The sequence below is a fragment of the Lacerta agilis genome, chromosome 1, assembly GCF_009819535.1.
Source record: "Lacerta agilis isolate rLacAgi1 chromosome 1, rLacAgi1.pri, whole genome shotgun sequence".
Lineage (NCBI taxonomy): Eukaryota > Metazoa > Chordata > Lepidosauria > Squamata > Lacertidae > Lacerta > Lacerta agilis.
Window position 1 is genome coordinate 48110838 of NC_046312.1, and position 15618 is coordinate 48126455.

Sequence of the window (15618 nt, forward strand, 5' to 3'; positions counted from 1 at the left end):
GGAAGAGGCTCACGGAAGCTGAGCAGGAGGAGGAGACGGAAGAGCGGCCGGACGCATCTGCGGGAAAGGCTTCCCTCCCCGCCACTCGGACCAGCTCAGTTCAGCGAAGCAAATTCAAGCACACAGAGCAGCTTGAATTAATTATTGCCAAGAAGAAAGGCTACGGCTAAGAGGGTCCCCAGGAGAAAAGCCACTATTTAAAACAAAACCCTTTGAAGATGTCAAAGTGCTTCTGTTTTATTTATTATGTCCTAGAAACCGCCTCCTCCTCCTGCTGCTGCTGCTGCTGTCTAGAGCGGCAGCAGCTCCAGTTCTTAATTCCCACTAATAAGCACGTTATGGAGATTGTCGGTGGCCACATCAAGGAGATGGCTTTGAAGCTGGAAGGCAGAGCATCTTCCATCTCCCAGGCAATGCAGCGCAGCCTCTGGCATCCAAAACCACTCTTCAAACCCTTGGAAGTGCTACAGGCTGCATCGGTGCCTCAAAGCTTTGCACCCCTCAGGTAGCCCCAGTGAAGGCAGCAGGCGTCAGAAGAGAGGCCAAAAAGCAGTTGCCAGGAAATTTCTGCTCCTGGAAGACAGAGGGTGAAGAAAAAGCCAGGGGCACTGAAGTCATGCTGAGTGGTGAATTCAAGGTCTGACCTTAATGGAGTCGGCACTTGTTCTCTCCCCCCACCCCGCCCCAATTCTAGAAGTGCTGGAAGGCTGTGATAGTTGTCTGATGCTCTGCAAAGGTATTTGAAGAAGCTAAATTAAGGGAAGACTATAAAGCTATGCCAGAAGATGTCTTGAGGAAGTACCTAGCTGGAAGCAGGTGTCCTCTGGTGTTGGGTTACCGGCTCCAGTTGGCCCGAGTGTCTGTTCTCCAGAGAAGACCAGTAGTGGGTAAAGCCGGCCCAGTTGCTTAAGAGGAGGCTGAGCGACAGAGTTATTTCCCCAAGTGAACTGCTGGCTGCACAGCTGAAGCAACCTGTAAAGCACTGCCAGGGGCATGTTTATGCTTCTCCTAAAGAGCTGAATGGGAGGAAAATCTGAGGAAGGGGAGGAGCCACAAGAAAGGGACGTGGTCCTAATTTATGGTGACATCCTGGAGCTGGAAACAGACAGGCATGAACTCTCCAGAAAACAGATGTTTGTGGTCAGGGGGAGGAGAAATCTCTCGACCTTCCCTTTCTATTTTTCATATTGCACTCCAAGCACAAGGTTACAGAGCCCAGGTTTTACATGTCAGTGTGATGCTTTGCATATTGTGGAGCACTCATTTAATGCCTATAGTTCATGACAAAAACTAAGGAAACACAGAGGTGACAGAAGGACTACTGGTACAAGCTGAAAATAAGGCATGTAGATCAGATGTGCTAGTCTGACTCTGCTTTTCTGTGAGTTAAGTCCCCTCTTCCTCCCTCCATCCATCCATTTTATCAATTCCTGCCTTCAGCATATTGTGAAAGTAGAGTCCACTAATGGGGACATTTTTCTCCTAAGGTTGCTAGCTGCTGGGGTGTGTGGGAGGAACCTCTCTTCCAATCATGGAGAAAGAGTGAAGAAATAAGCCTCCCTCTGCATCCCATGCTCTGGCTTCCTAGTAAGAATCACACACCCCTCTAATTAATTAGGGAAAAATAAGATTCATCACTGTATATTACCCATTAAATGAACATCTAGCTTGGCCCTAAGTCAGCGGGTGTCACAGACAGAAAGTGGCCATGATATGAAACTCCAGCAAGCTAACTTTTCAGCAGCAACAAGTTGAAACTGTCAAGCGTATGTTATGTGGTGGGGAATATTTGTTAATCAGCACAATGTCATCAAGGCCTTTGTTGAAATAGCTGAAATCTGATCATTCCTTTGAACAGATGCAGGGAGGGGTATTGATAAATCTCCTCATCTGCTACGGACTGGCTGGATGCAAAGGTGTGGTGGAAGGCACCAGCTGGGGAACATCCTTGGGAAGAAGGCTCAGAGCCAGGGGGTTGCTGGTGGGACGACCATCAGTGGTCAGAGGGAGAAGAGGGGGCAGACTGGGGGGAGGAGGTGTTGGAAGCTGAAGAGGTAACAGGGTTTCGTGAGCAGGAAGCGGCTGTGACAGACAGGAATCCAGAATCAGGGGCTGAAGCAGAGGGGGAGAGGTCAAGAGGCAAAGTGGAGGCAGGCTGCTGAAGAAGCCAGTGAAGCTCTCCCTCCAGCTGTAACCAGCTCCCCTCCCCCCTGGTCTCCCAGAACAAGAAGAGGAATGAAGAGGGCGGAGCAAAGAGACCAGGCGGAGGAGCCGTAGGCTGATGGTGAAGGAACCTTCAGTCCTCGCAACTGCTTCGTTGGAGCTAGGCCTACTGGGAAGGGTTGCTGTGACCACTAGGACGGAGCTGTTTTGATTTCTTTGAAAAAAGAGACCCGCCCCGGACATCAGAATTGAGAGGACTGCCCAGTACTAAGCAGACTTCTCTCACATCTCTGACTCCACACCCTTTGGGAAAGGCTGAATTCAGGTAGTTTCAAGGTTACAAGCAGCTGATGTGTGGGACACAGCCCATCACTCCTTCTATGGTGCTGGAGACAGAATGGCCCCTGCTCATCAAGTCAAGCTGGATCAGCTCGTGTCTGTGTCCAGGCTCCCTATTCTTCCTGATCACCCTTGCTACGGGACTGGGAGTCCATGCAGAGAGCGCTTAATATGAGCAAAGCCTAATATTAACTAGCAGGCACAAATCCTTGCTAAAAAAAAAGAGAGAGTTCGGCACAGTATATGGTGCGCTTGCAATTCTGCTGCAAGTCCTAATATTTTGCTTCTAGGCAGATAACCCTCCTCTTTCCCACCCCACAAATCAAAGCAGGTCTATGTCACATATCACTGCCAAAGATGAAAGCCTCCAAACCGCCTGTGGCCGATGCCTTGCATGGAACTCACCGGCGCTTGTGGGAACTAGCCCAGTTCTCTCTGGTTTCGTCGCAGGGGATGGAGGCCCAGACTGCATGTGAAGCAGCAGACCTGCATCTTTAAAGATGGGTTCGTGTCTGCCCCTTTCATATGGGGTGGGGTGTCATTTCTAAGGCCAAAGGGGAACATGGGTGAGGGTTCTTGGAACTCCCCCACTCGCCATCACCCCTTTCTCGAGAAATGCACACACAACCTCTCTCCCAGAAGTTTTTCTAGCAGCCAGGCTTACTACCTGTATCAAAAGTTGACTAGAAGAAAAGTCTTTGGAGAGAGGGATGGGGGGGGGGTGGGAGCAGTGGGCAGGCAGCTAACAGCCCACCACTCACCTACCATTTGCCCCTTTAGATGCCACCCCACGAATGGAGCCAACCTGTGTTTAAAGATGCTGGATCACACCTCGCTCTCTTCTGCAATTGCGGCTGCCTCTCCTCTCTGCCCTAACCTCTTTCTTTCATACTGTTTGTTATCAGCACATAGCAACAGGCCTCCAAAGAGCTGGCTGCCCTGTGAAATCATCTCAGCCATGCAGCTTCAAGGATTCCAAAAGGCCTGGTGGCTTATGAACGATGCCTGCCTATGAAATCGTAGCCCCCAAAGCTTATCGATAGGTGCTGCTACTGAGTGGACTGATGGTAAGCGTAAGTTATATCCTACTTGAAAGCAGAAACGAGAATCCTGGTTGGCAGGGGAGGTGACAAGCATGAGCCTGCTTGCCGATACTGAATCGAAAGAGCCAGCTGCATGAGGGGAAAAACAATCTGCCCAGTTGGTGACACTAATGTCGCATCGTCAGCCAGGGGCTTCCGATGTACGGGTAGGGGAAAACGAAAAGAAAAATGCAGACAAGAGTATCAGAAGGTATAGAAGAGGAAGGAGAGGCAAAACCAGCATCAGATTTAAGGCAGTATATCAAGTAACTTCCCTTGATTAGCTTAGTGGGTGAGAGCAAATTGTTAGCTCTCAAACCCAGGAAGAGTAAAGGCAGTGAGATCATTCCCACCTGAGCTCAGACACAAGATCTCATTTTTCTCTCACACCTGCCGTCCCAAAGCTCCCAGCTTGTCTGTCTCCAAGGCACAAGCACACAACAGAGGAGTTGTGCGAAGTCTGCCCCCCTTCAGCGGGGCCTCAAGTTTACAATGGCTTTGCAGATTAAATTCCTTGACACAATCTTCAGCACTGTGCCTCATCTCAGATTTATGTATTCAGACTTATAGCCTGCATTGTGAAGACTGGCGACCAATGAGGTTATTCTTGGCAAAAATTCTCATTTATCCTTGCAATCAGCTTCTGAGGTAGGCCGCTATTAATTTCTTTTTTCTTTTTTTTAAAAAAATGCTTTATTAATTTTGCACACAAAAAAATCAACAAAAAAATCCAAGATCAATTACAAAAATAAAATAAAATAAAATTCATACATTACAGATTCCATTATGACTTCCGATCACCCCGATATGTTTCCTGGGTTACATTATCAACTGCACACTTTCCATTGTCTCTCATAAATTGTCTCAAATTGTCTTGGTTTTATAAAATTTCCTACTGCCATACAGGGGTCAATCAAAACCTGCCAGACAATTTAGATGTTTACATTGCTCTTTTAGGTATACTCAGTAAATGTCCCATTCTCTAATAAACCTTTGTTCTATATCATCTCTCATTCTTCCTGTTGTTTTTGCTAATTCTGGGTATTCTAGCATTTTTGCCTGCCAATCTAACTTAGTGGGAATGGATTCTCCTTTCCATTCTTTAGCTATTAAAATTCTTGCTGCGGCTATTACATACATGAAAAATCTCCTTAGATTTTTCGGAATATCATTACTCATTATAACCAGCAGAGAGGCTTCAGGGTTTTTTGCAAAGGAAAATTTAAACATCTTTTTATGTTCATTGTATATTGTTTCCCAGAATCATTTTATTTTTTTTACAGTTCCACCACATATGGATCATCGTGCCCTCTGCCTCGCCAACAAATGCTTGACCTGGTTTTATACATTTTAGCCAGTTTTGAAGGTATTAGATACCAACAGTAAAGCATTTTCATGAAATTCTCTTTCAGGTTATAGCACACACTGAACTTCAAGTCACTTTCCAAACTGAACTGAAGCACAGCTGACTCACTCACTTGGTTAAAGTCAGCCGGTGAGTTCATTGGATTAATACCCAGGTTTCACAGGCCAGCTCTTAATACTTTACTAACTGGCTCTTGATTAAACCAGCAGTGACAATAAAGGTGACATGTGCCTTATTTTTTCCCCTTATGCATGTTGAGTAAGATGCTACAGCATTGCAGAAAGCGTTTCATGATTCATAGAGCCTGCTGCAGCAGGCAAACTTTTTACTCCTTGTCTTGTCAATTCCCATAAGTCCATACCTAATTCTTCTGAGAACCAAAGGCAGGTCCTCTTGCTATTGGCATTGTCTTTATTTATACTAGACTCTTAAAAAGTGGCTTTCAACTGGGTTCTGGAAAAGCCCTGGTGGTTCCTTGGAGGGTTCTTCATGAGAAGATTTGTAATGGCCAAGAAGCCTCCCTGAAGTTCCTCATAGAATCACAGAATTGTCAAGTTGGAAGGGACCCCAAGGATCATCTATTCCAACCCCCTACAATGCAGGAATCTTTTGCCTAATATGGGGCTCGAACCCACGACCCTGAGATTAAGAGTCTAAGCTACCTTGACAGTCTTCAGCAGACAAGGCAACATGGAAACATATTCCTGAAGATAAAACGGTTGAAAACCACTGATCTAGTATGACACCCTCCCACACTCAGTTTGAATGCTTTTCATGTTCAATAGTTTATTTTATTTATTTAAACAAAATTAATATATTGCTTGCTTGACAGAATATCTCTTAAGTGGTTTGAATCTATCAGCACACCAACTGTGACTTGTTTTCAAGCGACTTTACAGATAAATCTGCCCATATCCAATTCAACATAGACTCTGCCCCAAATGCGGTATCTAAGCCAGAGATATGTCAGGCTACCCCTTGCCAAAATTGCTTAGATTACTCGATCACTGGATGTCAACAGGATGCCTGGGGAATCTCGCATATCAGTCTGGAGTCCATAACAGTTTGGGACTGAGAGCAGAGGAGCTGTTCCTTGGAAGATTTTGGACTGAAAGTGGATCAAGAATAAAACCCACTCCCCTCCCCCTTATCCTAGAATTTGAACATGAGGTTCAGCTCTGAAACAGATCCCTTTATATTAAACCAAAACATGCAGGACAAACCCCCAAAGTAAACATATTGCTTATCGCAAATACTGCAGTTTTAAGAGACAGTTCAGTATTCATTCTTTGTTTTAAGTCAGGGTACAAAAAGCACTCAAGTTTAAATGGGTACCGACAGCAGTACAGTCAATTGTGAAAGCCACTTCCGCGCATGAGCAGGAGGTGGCGTTGCGGGCGTCACAACCCAGTCACGCGCGCAGGGGCTGAGGCTCAGCCCCTGCGCGGTTGGCTGTATTCCTGCCATCCCACACGGAGGCCGACCAATCTGGTCGGCTGAGGGGCGTGGACAGGCACCCTTTAACTGGGAGATGGCGGGAATCCTTCCCCCTCTCCTTGTTCAAAGCCTAGGGAGGTTAGGGCCTAAGGCACACCCCAACGGTGATCACAAGGGGAGTTCCACTTGATAAGCATCAGTGGGGCTCCTCTTGGTGGTTAACCCTTCACGGACTTCCAACACTCGGGTTGGGGTCAGATATAGTGGTTAGGGTCCAATGCCTAAGCCAATACCGCTCAACATCCGTAACCAATAAAGTTGTGGCCTTTACGCCCATTTAAATCTATACAATGTCTCACATGTCGTTATTCTTCCGGGGAGGGAGGGACATTGCCACGCAATAATACATTCGGCTGGGCTTCTCTGTATTGAACACAGAAGCAGTGATCAGGAAAGACGTGTGTCCCCACGTCTGTGTTTATCATCGGCAACCTGCATCATTCGAATTGCATATGCACCCTGCACAACCAGTCAGTCCAGGCACTTTTTCTACCCAAGTATAAAGCAGGAGCTGATTCTCGCTGTAAGATATAACCACAGATCTAATTGCTGAAGGAGTGCTCACCTTGCTGCTTTCTGTGTAAGCTCCATGGGGAAGTCAGGGCAAAGCAGCTGCAGGAGGCAGTGGTACTCCTTGGCTGTCAAGAGGTCTGCAACAGAAAGATAAGGATACAGTATTATTACTATTTGTGTTCATTCAGTTTATGAGTCATTTCCCACAACCATCACAGAACTTGCAAAAATTAAAATAACAATACGGAGTGCGGTGTTAAAAGGCAATGTCATACAGACAAGAAGGTGGGCAAAGCATAAAAGAGACTCAACCACTAAGGAGTCAGAAGGAAGCGATTTCCATGCCAACCTGTATTTGTCACAATCAGTACCATTTCTGTTTCGCTGCAGTTCAGTTTCCAACAAATATTTCTTTATTTACCTCACTGCTTGCTAATTAACTTAAGTTATGTAACTTACTATAACACATGTAACTATTTATGTGACTTGCACAACTTGCATTTGTTTCAATGTAAAGGAAATGTCATAACAATCTTTAATAAGTCATCAATTACGTATCATTTGCATGGGGGGGGGGGCGATGATGTGAAGAAAAACAATGGTGTTAATTCACTTGGCTGATTTCCATTCCTGACCACAGACAAACACACCAGCTGCAGAAATTTCCGCTTTATTTTCCATTTTTGCTGGAATACTCCCAACATTCCTTTATTTTTTTGTTTTTCTTTATGACATTATTCCAACTAATCAAAGCAGATGACATTTTCAAATCCTTGAATCTTTTGTGAGATGAATGCACCCCTTTGCCCACACAGCTGAAGTATATTCTTTTACCATTTATTTATTTAATAAAATTTCCAAATCCTCCTTGACCACCAAAAAAAATAGTGGGGCTAGTGATGGCATACAGTGCACAAAGGACTTGGATCACGTTTAGAGTTTGTAGGGAGTTCCAGCATTTGGGGAGTGGAACATCTGCTTCCTTAACAGTCTAGACTCTTTGTTTCTTTATCCATAGGCTCCAAATGTTCCTTATTTACTAACACCTCTCCTCCTGCCACCACATTGCTTTCTGCCAAAAAGAAGAATCCAAATTCTGCAAAAAAGGTATATATGCAGTTTTCTGAGTTCAGTAAGCATATGTCACATTGCTTGACTTAGTATATTTTAAAAGCAAGTTAGCTTTCTTATTATGGAAGCCAGATTTTCTTGCCGACAGAGTATGAACATGGAAAGTGACAATAGGACTTATCTTCAGAGGAAACATCTAGTATAGGTAGGCATTCCAACAGAAAAGTTGTAACAGAAAGGGCTGTAGTAGATTATCAGAATTCATCTCCAGATACAGCTGGGAGAGAGAGACCCATCTGAAAATCCAGAGAGCTGCTTCCAGTCAATATAGACAATATGCGGTAAAGCTACATTGCTCAATGGTCCGACTCAGTAAAACATGTATCATTTAAAGCACAAAACTTCCCCCAAATAACCCAAGAAGTGCCCTTCACACAGCTACAATTCCCAGTACCCTTACTGAATGAGAGTTCCCAGGATTCTTTGGGGGTCATGCTTTAAATGTGCTTTACATGCATGATGTACACAAAGTCCTGAGGGCCAAATTATACGTTATGGGGATATATACAAAATTATATTGAAAGACCTGAACTCCTATCAGAATGAAATAAGTTCTGTGTGAAAAATAAGTTAGAAGGAGAAAAGAAGGAATTCAAAATATTAGTATTGAAAATAATAGTATAATTAATAGTATACAAAAGAAATGATAGAAAATAGAAGATATTGCAGCTGAGAAGATTGGAAGCCCAGCACTGGGTGAGGTGGGGTGTGTGTGGAAGGGTGGTGGAGGTTAAGGGTGGTAGAGGGGCGAGAAGGAATGTAAAATGTTATTTATAGTCATAACCAATTATTTTCTACACAATGTATGGGGGAATGTATGTATGTATGTGTGTATGTATATTTGTATGTGTCTATTAGTATATTTTAATATTATTATTTTCAATAAAAATTGTTTTAAAAAATTGTGTTTCATACAGATAGATATATGTAAAATTAAACCAATGACCAACTTAAACAGGAAAAGTAATTTCTGGAGAGGAAATCTGGACCAGAAACGATGATGGCTAAGCCCTTTCCTGGCCAGCCATATCCCTGCTTCAAATCTGCCAAGTAGCTTCTCTCCTTTAGGCAGAAAGTATAGCTCAGTTGGTACAGCATGGGACTCTTACCGTATTTCCCCCAAAAATAAGACATACCCATTGTGGCGATCACATAGGGTCCCCGGATCTTTCACAGTCTATTGATCCCTGTGCCACCACAGCGCTTCACTGCCACCAACCAGGACCCGACCCCCCCCCCCCCGCCGGTAAATCACTGTCACAGTCAGGGTTTTGAGTTGAACAAAGAAACAAGTGTTTATTCTAAATAACAAGAAGAGTAAGGTATTAGTTACACTGGTACATGTTCATTCTTATCTCAGCCCTGTCTTGATCCTATGCTCACCATTCTACATCACCACCAACCCTCACAATCACCAACCACCAACCAACCAACTGCTCTCAATCATCTGCCCCAAACCAACTGCCTAACCCCCCCCCCCTTCTATGCTGGGTTTCAAAGCCCCTAAGCTCCTCCTCCAGCTTTTCATTGGTCAGCCTATCACACAGCCAATTAACCCTTCTCTCACTTCTGCACATTCATATGTTCCTCAAGAATGGGCAAACGCCACACCCATAAAATAAGCCGTAGTAGGATTTCTAAGCATTTGCGCGATATAAGCCATACCCCGAAAAGAAGACATAGTGATAGGTGTGGCTATGCAGCGTACCGATGCGGAACGGTTACGAAGACGGGCAGAAACTGACGTAATTAAAAAATAAGACATCCCCTGAAAATAAGCCACAGTGTGTCTTCTTGAGGAAAAATAAATATAAGACAGTGTCTTATTTTCGGGGAAACACGGTAATCTCAGGGTTGCGGGTTTGAGCCCCACATTGGGCAAAAGATTCCAGCATTGCAGGGGGTTGGACTAGATGACCCTCGTGGTCCCTTCCAACTCTACAATTCTATGATCTTTTAACCCTGTGAGGGTGGGGAGCTGCCCATGGTGTGGAGTTGGGAAATGGTGGCCATGGATGGGGTGCACAAACAGACGCTGCAAACTTCTCCGAACCTGACTGCACACTCATGAAACAGCTTTTCTTATTTAAAAAGGGCTGTGATGGCAACATTACATGCATCTGTGTGTAATGTCTATTTTGGCCCTGTGAAGAGCCAAAAGCCCAGTGAATTAAAAGTTGCTTAAATTTGTTAAAAATCACTGGCAGCGTAACGTTCGCTACCACATGCTCGGAAACCCATCCAAGCAACATCTGGCAGCATTAGGAAAGGCAAACAAGATCTAGGGGCATGTATGAAGAAGTATGGAGCATAAACCCACAGGCATTATTACTTTGGCATCCAGTGAGGCAGCTGGATGGCCTCTTTTGTAATTGTGTGTGCGAATCTGGTCACTATATTAAAGGAAGGCAGAGAGACCAGATCCAAAATACACAAGACAGCCAACCCAATGATTCATCTCTTAGGGAGCTGCTTTGTGAGAGGCTGGCAGAGAACGGCCTCTGTGGCTCAGAAGTGGGGCAGGGGGAGAGACGAAAGAGGTGAAGCTCAGGGAGGTTTATGGGATCTAAGGAGAATGGAAACATACTGATGTCAAAAAGCTGCTCATGATTGCATGTTCCCTGTCCAAAAGCCTGTGGACTGAAGTTAAGGAGAGGACTGGCTGAACAACAGTAATTTTGCTGTATTTCTATATGTAGAAGAATGCAAAGTATTGAAGAAAAGCCAGTAGCAGAACGAGGGCCAGGCTGGAAGCAGGCAGGCAGGATCCAAAGTGAACTCAGCGGGAGGACAGGGCTGGAAGGAACTTGGGTCACTCAGTTAGCTCTCTATTGCTTGTCCATTTTCTTACTCCAGTGTTCCATTAATGCAATTGGGATTCAAAGAGGTCCGGTCATGTGCACAGAATGTTTACATGTGTGCACATGGAGCTAGCCACCTTTCCCTTCTGTCTGCAGTACATGGTGCATCATTCAACGATGCTCTAGCACAGGGCGATCCAAATTTTCATACTAAGCGGGCCACAAGAGTCCTTTGACACAGAATCTGTGGTTCGCACACTGCCTTGTCATGTAGGGGGTGGGGGGAGACAGGCCAAAATTTCTCACACACACACACACACACACACACACACACTGCCATTCCTCACAATGCCTTGCCAAAGGCAGCTAAGCAAGGCACTGGGCTTTGGGAAGAAGGCATGAGGCTCTGGCAGGGTCCTAGAGCCCTCACATCTCCTTCCCAAAGGAGGTGGGAGGACTCCAGGACCCTGTCTGAACCCTCACATCTCCTCCACCTTGCTTTCACAACTTTGGGAGGGCGGTGTGAGGGCTGTGGATTGGGAGAGAGCATCAAATGTTGCCGAATGAACACCCTGCTCTAGAGGATCTCTAGACATGTAAGAGCATCTTTTCAACAGAGGGGCCATGGGAATGGAGTAGGCTGGGAGGTCCTGGAAAACTGATGGGCGCAATGCTATTGGGGTCCTCAACTATATTTCCAGTCTATATTTCCACAAATCATGGGATTTCTGTTTCACAATGTACTCTATTATAGTAATCACAATTTCCCCCATTGTTGTTGAGAAGTTACATACTCACAGCACAGCCATATATACCGTATATACTTGAGTATAAGCCTAGTTTTTCAGCACATTTTTTGTGCTGAAAAAGCTGCCCTCGGCTTATACTCGAGTGAGGCGGGCGGAGGGGGCAGCGAGAAATAAGCCCTTTCTCTCCACTCGTGCCGCCGCCCGCTCACCCCAGTCAACTATTCCTTAAGAAGCATACAAGAACTGCGGTTCTTTACTCTCCCCAGGCAGCTTGTTCCATTCCTGAACTGCTCACATAAATGCAAACTTTAGACCCCAGAAGGCAGAAAGCCTATCAGTTAAGGAAGTATTAAAACCCCACAGGTGCTCACTTTCCCTGGTTCCTGCTTAAACAGGACAGGATCCCAGCCTTCTCTGTATAACACAAGGGAACATTGCGCTGTGGGTTAAACCACAGAGCTCTATGGCTTGCCGATCAGAAGAATGGCGGTTCGAATCCCCGTGATGGGGTGAGCTCCACAGCAGCAAAGGAGGAAGAGGAAGGAGCAGCCCAAAGGGCTGCTTTTGGGCTGCTCGTTCCTCCTTCTCCTCCACAGCGGCAAAGGTGAACCGGCTTATACTCGAGTCAATAAGTTTTCCCAGGTTTTTGTAGGAAAATTAGGTGCCTTGGCTTATATTCGGGTCGGCTTATACTCGGGTATATACGGTAGATGGAATTTTGAGTTAGTTCACAAGAGCCAGAGTACAAGATCCTTCTCATGGATGTTTGGCAGCATTCTGCTTCCCTTCCATTCAACCTGTATTCGCTTATAGCAGTAAATGGAGGGGGGGACTGGGATCTCTTCTGCTGCAGATCTGGAAGATGGGGCTTTTCCTACTCTAGCTCTGTTCTCTCTCATGGGGATTGTGTTGTTTGTACTCCAGTTGTCCCTCCAAACTTTCAGTGCTGAATTTTAATCAACAGACACTTCCTGGGTTCCCACGACTGCTCAAAGCAGCCATGACTGAGGAGCTGGAAAATCTGACACCATCTCAAGGAAGGCGAAGGAGGAAAAAAGTTCTACTGCCCTAACAAAGTTTATAGAAACAGGTGTGGTTCTGCGGCAGAATCCCCCCAAGCAGCAGCTGTGTGTGTTTATGTATTATCCTATGCTGAATGCTAATTCCTGGGGACTGGTTCTCAGTAAAATGATATCAAAGCACTTTCCTTTAGCTTCATTGCTGTTCCCAGTTTTGAGAGTTTTTTTGTTTTGTTTTAATTCTCAGAAGTGTTGTTGGTGTTTAGTTGTTTAGTTGTGTCCGACTCTTTGTGACCCCTTGAACCAGAGCACACCAGGCACTCCTGTCTTCCACTGCCTCCTGCAGTTTGGTCAGACTCATGTTGGTAGCTTCGAGAACACTGCCAACCATCTTGTCCTCTGTCGTCCCCTTCTCCTTGTGCCCTCCATCTTTCCCAACATCAGGGTCTTTTCCAGGGAGTCTTCTCTTCTCATGAGGTGGCCAAAGTATTAGAGCCTCAGCTTCAGGATCTGTCCTTCCAGTGAGCACTCAGGCCTGGTTTCCTTAAGAATGGATACTTCTTATCGAGAAAAATGCACACTGGACCTTCTTCTCAGGAGCACAAGACAACAAAATGCTAAACGCTCCTTTCTTTATGGATGTGGGGAAAGATGCACAAAAAGACTTGCAAGCTGCAGTCCTGCTCTCTTTCCTTGTAAAGTTGTTCTGTGAACCATCCTGAAACCTCTGGGTATAGGGCAGTATATAAATTCAATAAACAACAACAACAAAATAACCAGCAAGAAATTCTAAACTCTGCACTGAGAGACTTTGCTTGATGGGGAAATGGGTGCATCCCTCTTTTCTTCCACCACACAAATAACATCATGTGTAATCTTGCTTAATTTTGGGGATGGGGGTGGAGAAATGTGACGTGGTGGAAGGGAAACAAGCACCTCACTTCATCACAGGCGATGAGAGGACAGAAGCTGCTCCTCCATCCCACCACATGAACACTCTTGCCAGTCCTTTTCATGCCTGCAATGGATCACTGCCTACATATTTCCACACTTTTAATCTGCAGAGAGGAGGGCTAGGAAACTTATTTTTTCACAATCTCAGGCCAGATTCCTTTAAAAGCAATACACGTTTCTGTAGTCCTTGCATAATTATTTATGGAACATTAATTGTATTGGGAGTATCCACAGAAACACTCGACGCAATGTCTTGTGTCCTGTGCCGAGCATGCTTGATTTTAAGGCAGCTGAAACGAAACCACTATATATTCCAGTTCAACTGCAAAATGGGATTTTTTACATCAGCCTGGGAAGTTCAGGAACACTATCTCTCTTTCCATCTGATCATCCTACCTAAACAGGTCTAGTCGCTCAGCTCATTTCAGGGACTCAGTACATGTACCCTGGAGATAGTCAGGTTTTTACTGTCATGATTCAGATACGAATGAAGCATACACAAATTTGAGGTATCACACTAGATAATATTATATTGGGAGATGCTACGGTAATCATGGCAAAACCACAGCAGTTTTACCCTATTATATTTTACAGCAGTTAAAAATACTTGTAAAACTTTTTTTTTTTATCTTGTGAAAATTATCTAGGATAAAGTCATCACTCACTGTTCAATTATTCTGCAAAGCTAAGAGCAGGCCGCAGTCCAGGCCGCAGTCAAGTCAACAGGACTCACTGCTGTTCTACAGGGAGAGAGGTTGCTGGATGAATTAAGATACTGGCTGCCACAAATTACCAGTTTAAATGTTTACTCAAAAACTCACATTTGTGATACATACAATAGGCAAGTCAAAACATAAAGCATTCTGCTCTGTCCCCCAAGCCTCTGATACCACCCATGAACTCCAAAAGGCATGGAGTCAAGTCGAAATATTGAAGTCTGGAGTGCTATCTAGGTTCTTCTTCTTTTTTAGCAAAACGTGATTCTTAGTGATTCTGCTGCATGGAGATTGATCTAAAGTGTTTTAAAGGAAATATCTCATGTTCCTGTCATGAAGCACACATAATCCTAACTAAGGGCAGAGCTTTTGTTTGAACTTCAAGAGTCCACTGGAAACCTGGCATGCCTAATTTACAGACGTGTGCAGGATGCCATAGATTACACTTAATTTCTCACACTGGCTGGTGAAAATCTAAACATCTGCCACAGCTTTAGTGTATGTGAGACACAAACTTATTCCTTGGAAGAAACAAATTTCACAAGTGCTTAAAGAACAGCATTTGTGCCAAGTCCATTTCCAGGAACAATTGGAAGTGCTGGTGGTTGCCTTTAAAGTCCTAAATGGCTTGGGGCCTGGGTACCTAAAGGACTGCCTTCTCCAACGTAAACCTGCTTGTACATGGGGATAACCTTCAGAGGTCTCCTCCTGGAAACTCCACCATCTGAAGTGGGGAATGTTGTGACAGGTGAAAGGGCTGTCGCAGTGTTGGGGCACTGCTCTCCCCTGGGAGGGTTGACTAGTGCCTACGCTGGTGTCTTTTCAGTGCCCAGCAAATAACATTTTGTGTTCCTAGGCCTTTTAACTTTCAATTTTACCTGTTCTGTTTTATGCTGATTTTATCTGGTTTTCTCAGTTTTACTTCATTGTATTTCAACCTGCTATGGATGGGTTGTTGTTTTTTAGAGTGGCATGTACATTTTTTTCAAAAAGCACACACAAGAATAATAATGAAGTGAGTTTGCAAGGGCATACGCAGAATATAACTTACATCACCATCTGTACTGCAGTTATTTATTATGAAGATTTAAGACCTGCATTAAGACTAAGCAAAAACTCTGGTGTGCTTATGAGTGGGAACTCTTTCTATCCTTCTCCAATGAGAGGTCACATCCAGCACCAGAACCTGAGACCTCCTGCAGGTGAACTTGTGCTGTTCCAACCATTCTAGCACTTTTTAAGCAATTTACTTCCTCACGGTGCATTTGGTTGGTTTGTAGCTAAAGGT

The 15618-nt window shown here is 44.8% G+C and overlaps 1 protein-coding gene across 4 annotated transcripts in view; it reads right to left on the minus strand.

Moving 5' to 3' along the window:
- The window catches only part of C1H11orf49 (chromosome 1 C11orf49 homolog), a 117453-nt gene that overhangs the window by 12410 nt on the left and 89425 nt on the right, over positions 1-15618 (minus strand). For all 4 annotated transcript variants that reach the window (XM_033148677.1, XM_033148663.1, XM_033148652.1 and 1 more), the window contains one exon: positions 7013-7097. In XM_033148677.1, coding sequence (XP_033004568.1) covers positions 7013-7097 — 85 coding nt within the window. The remainder of the gene's footprint in view (positions 1-7012; positions 7098-15618) is intronic.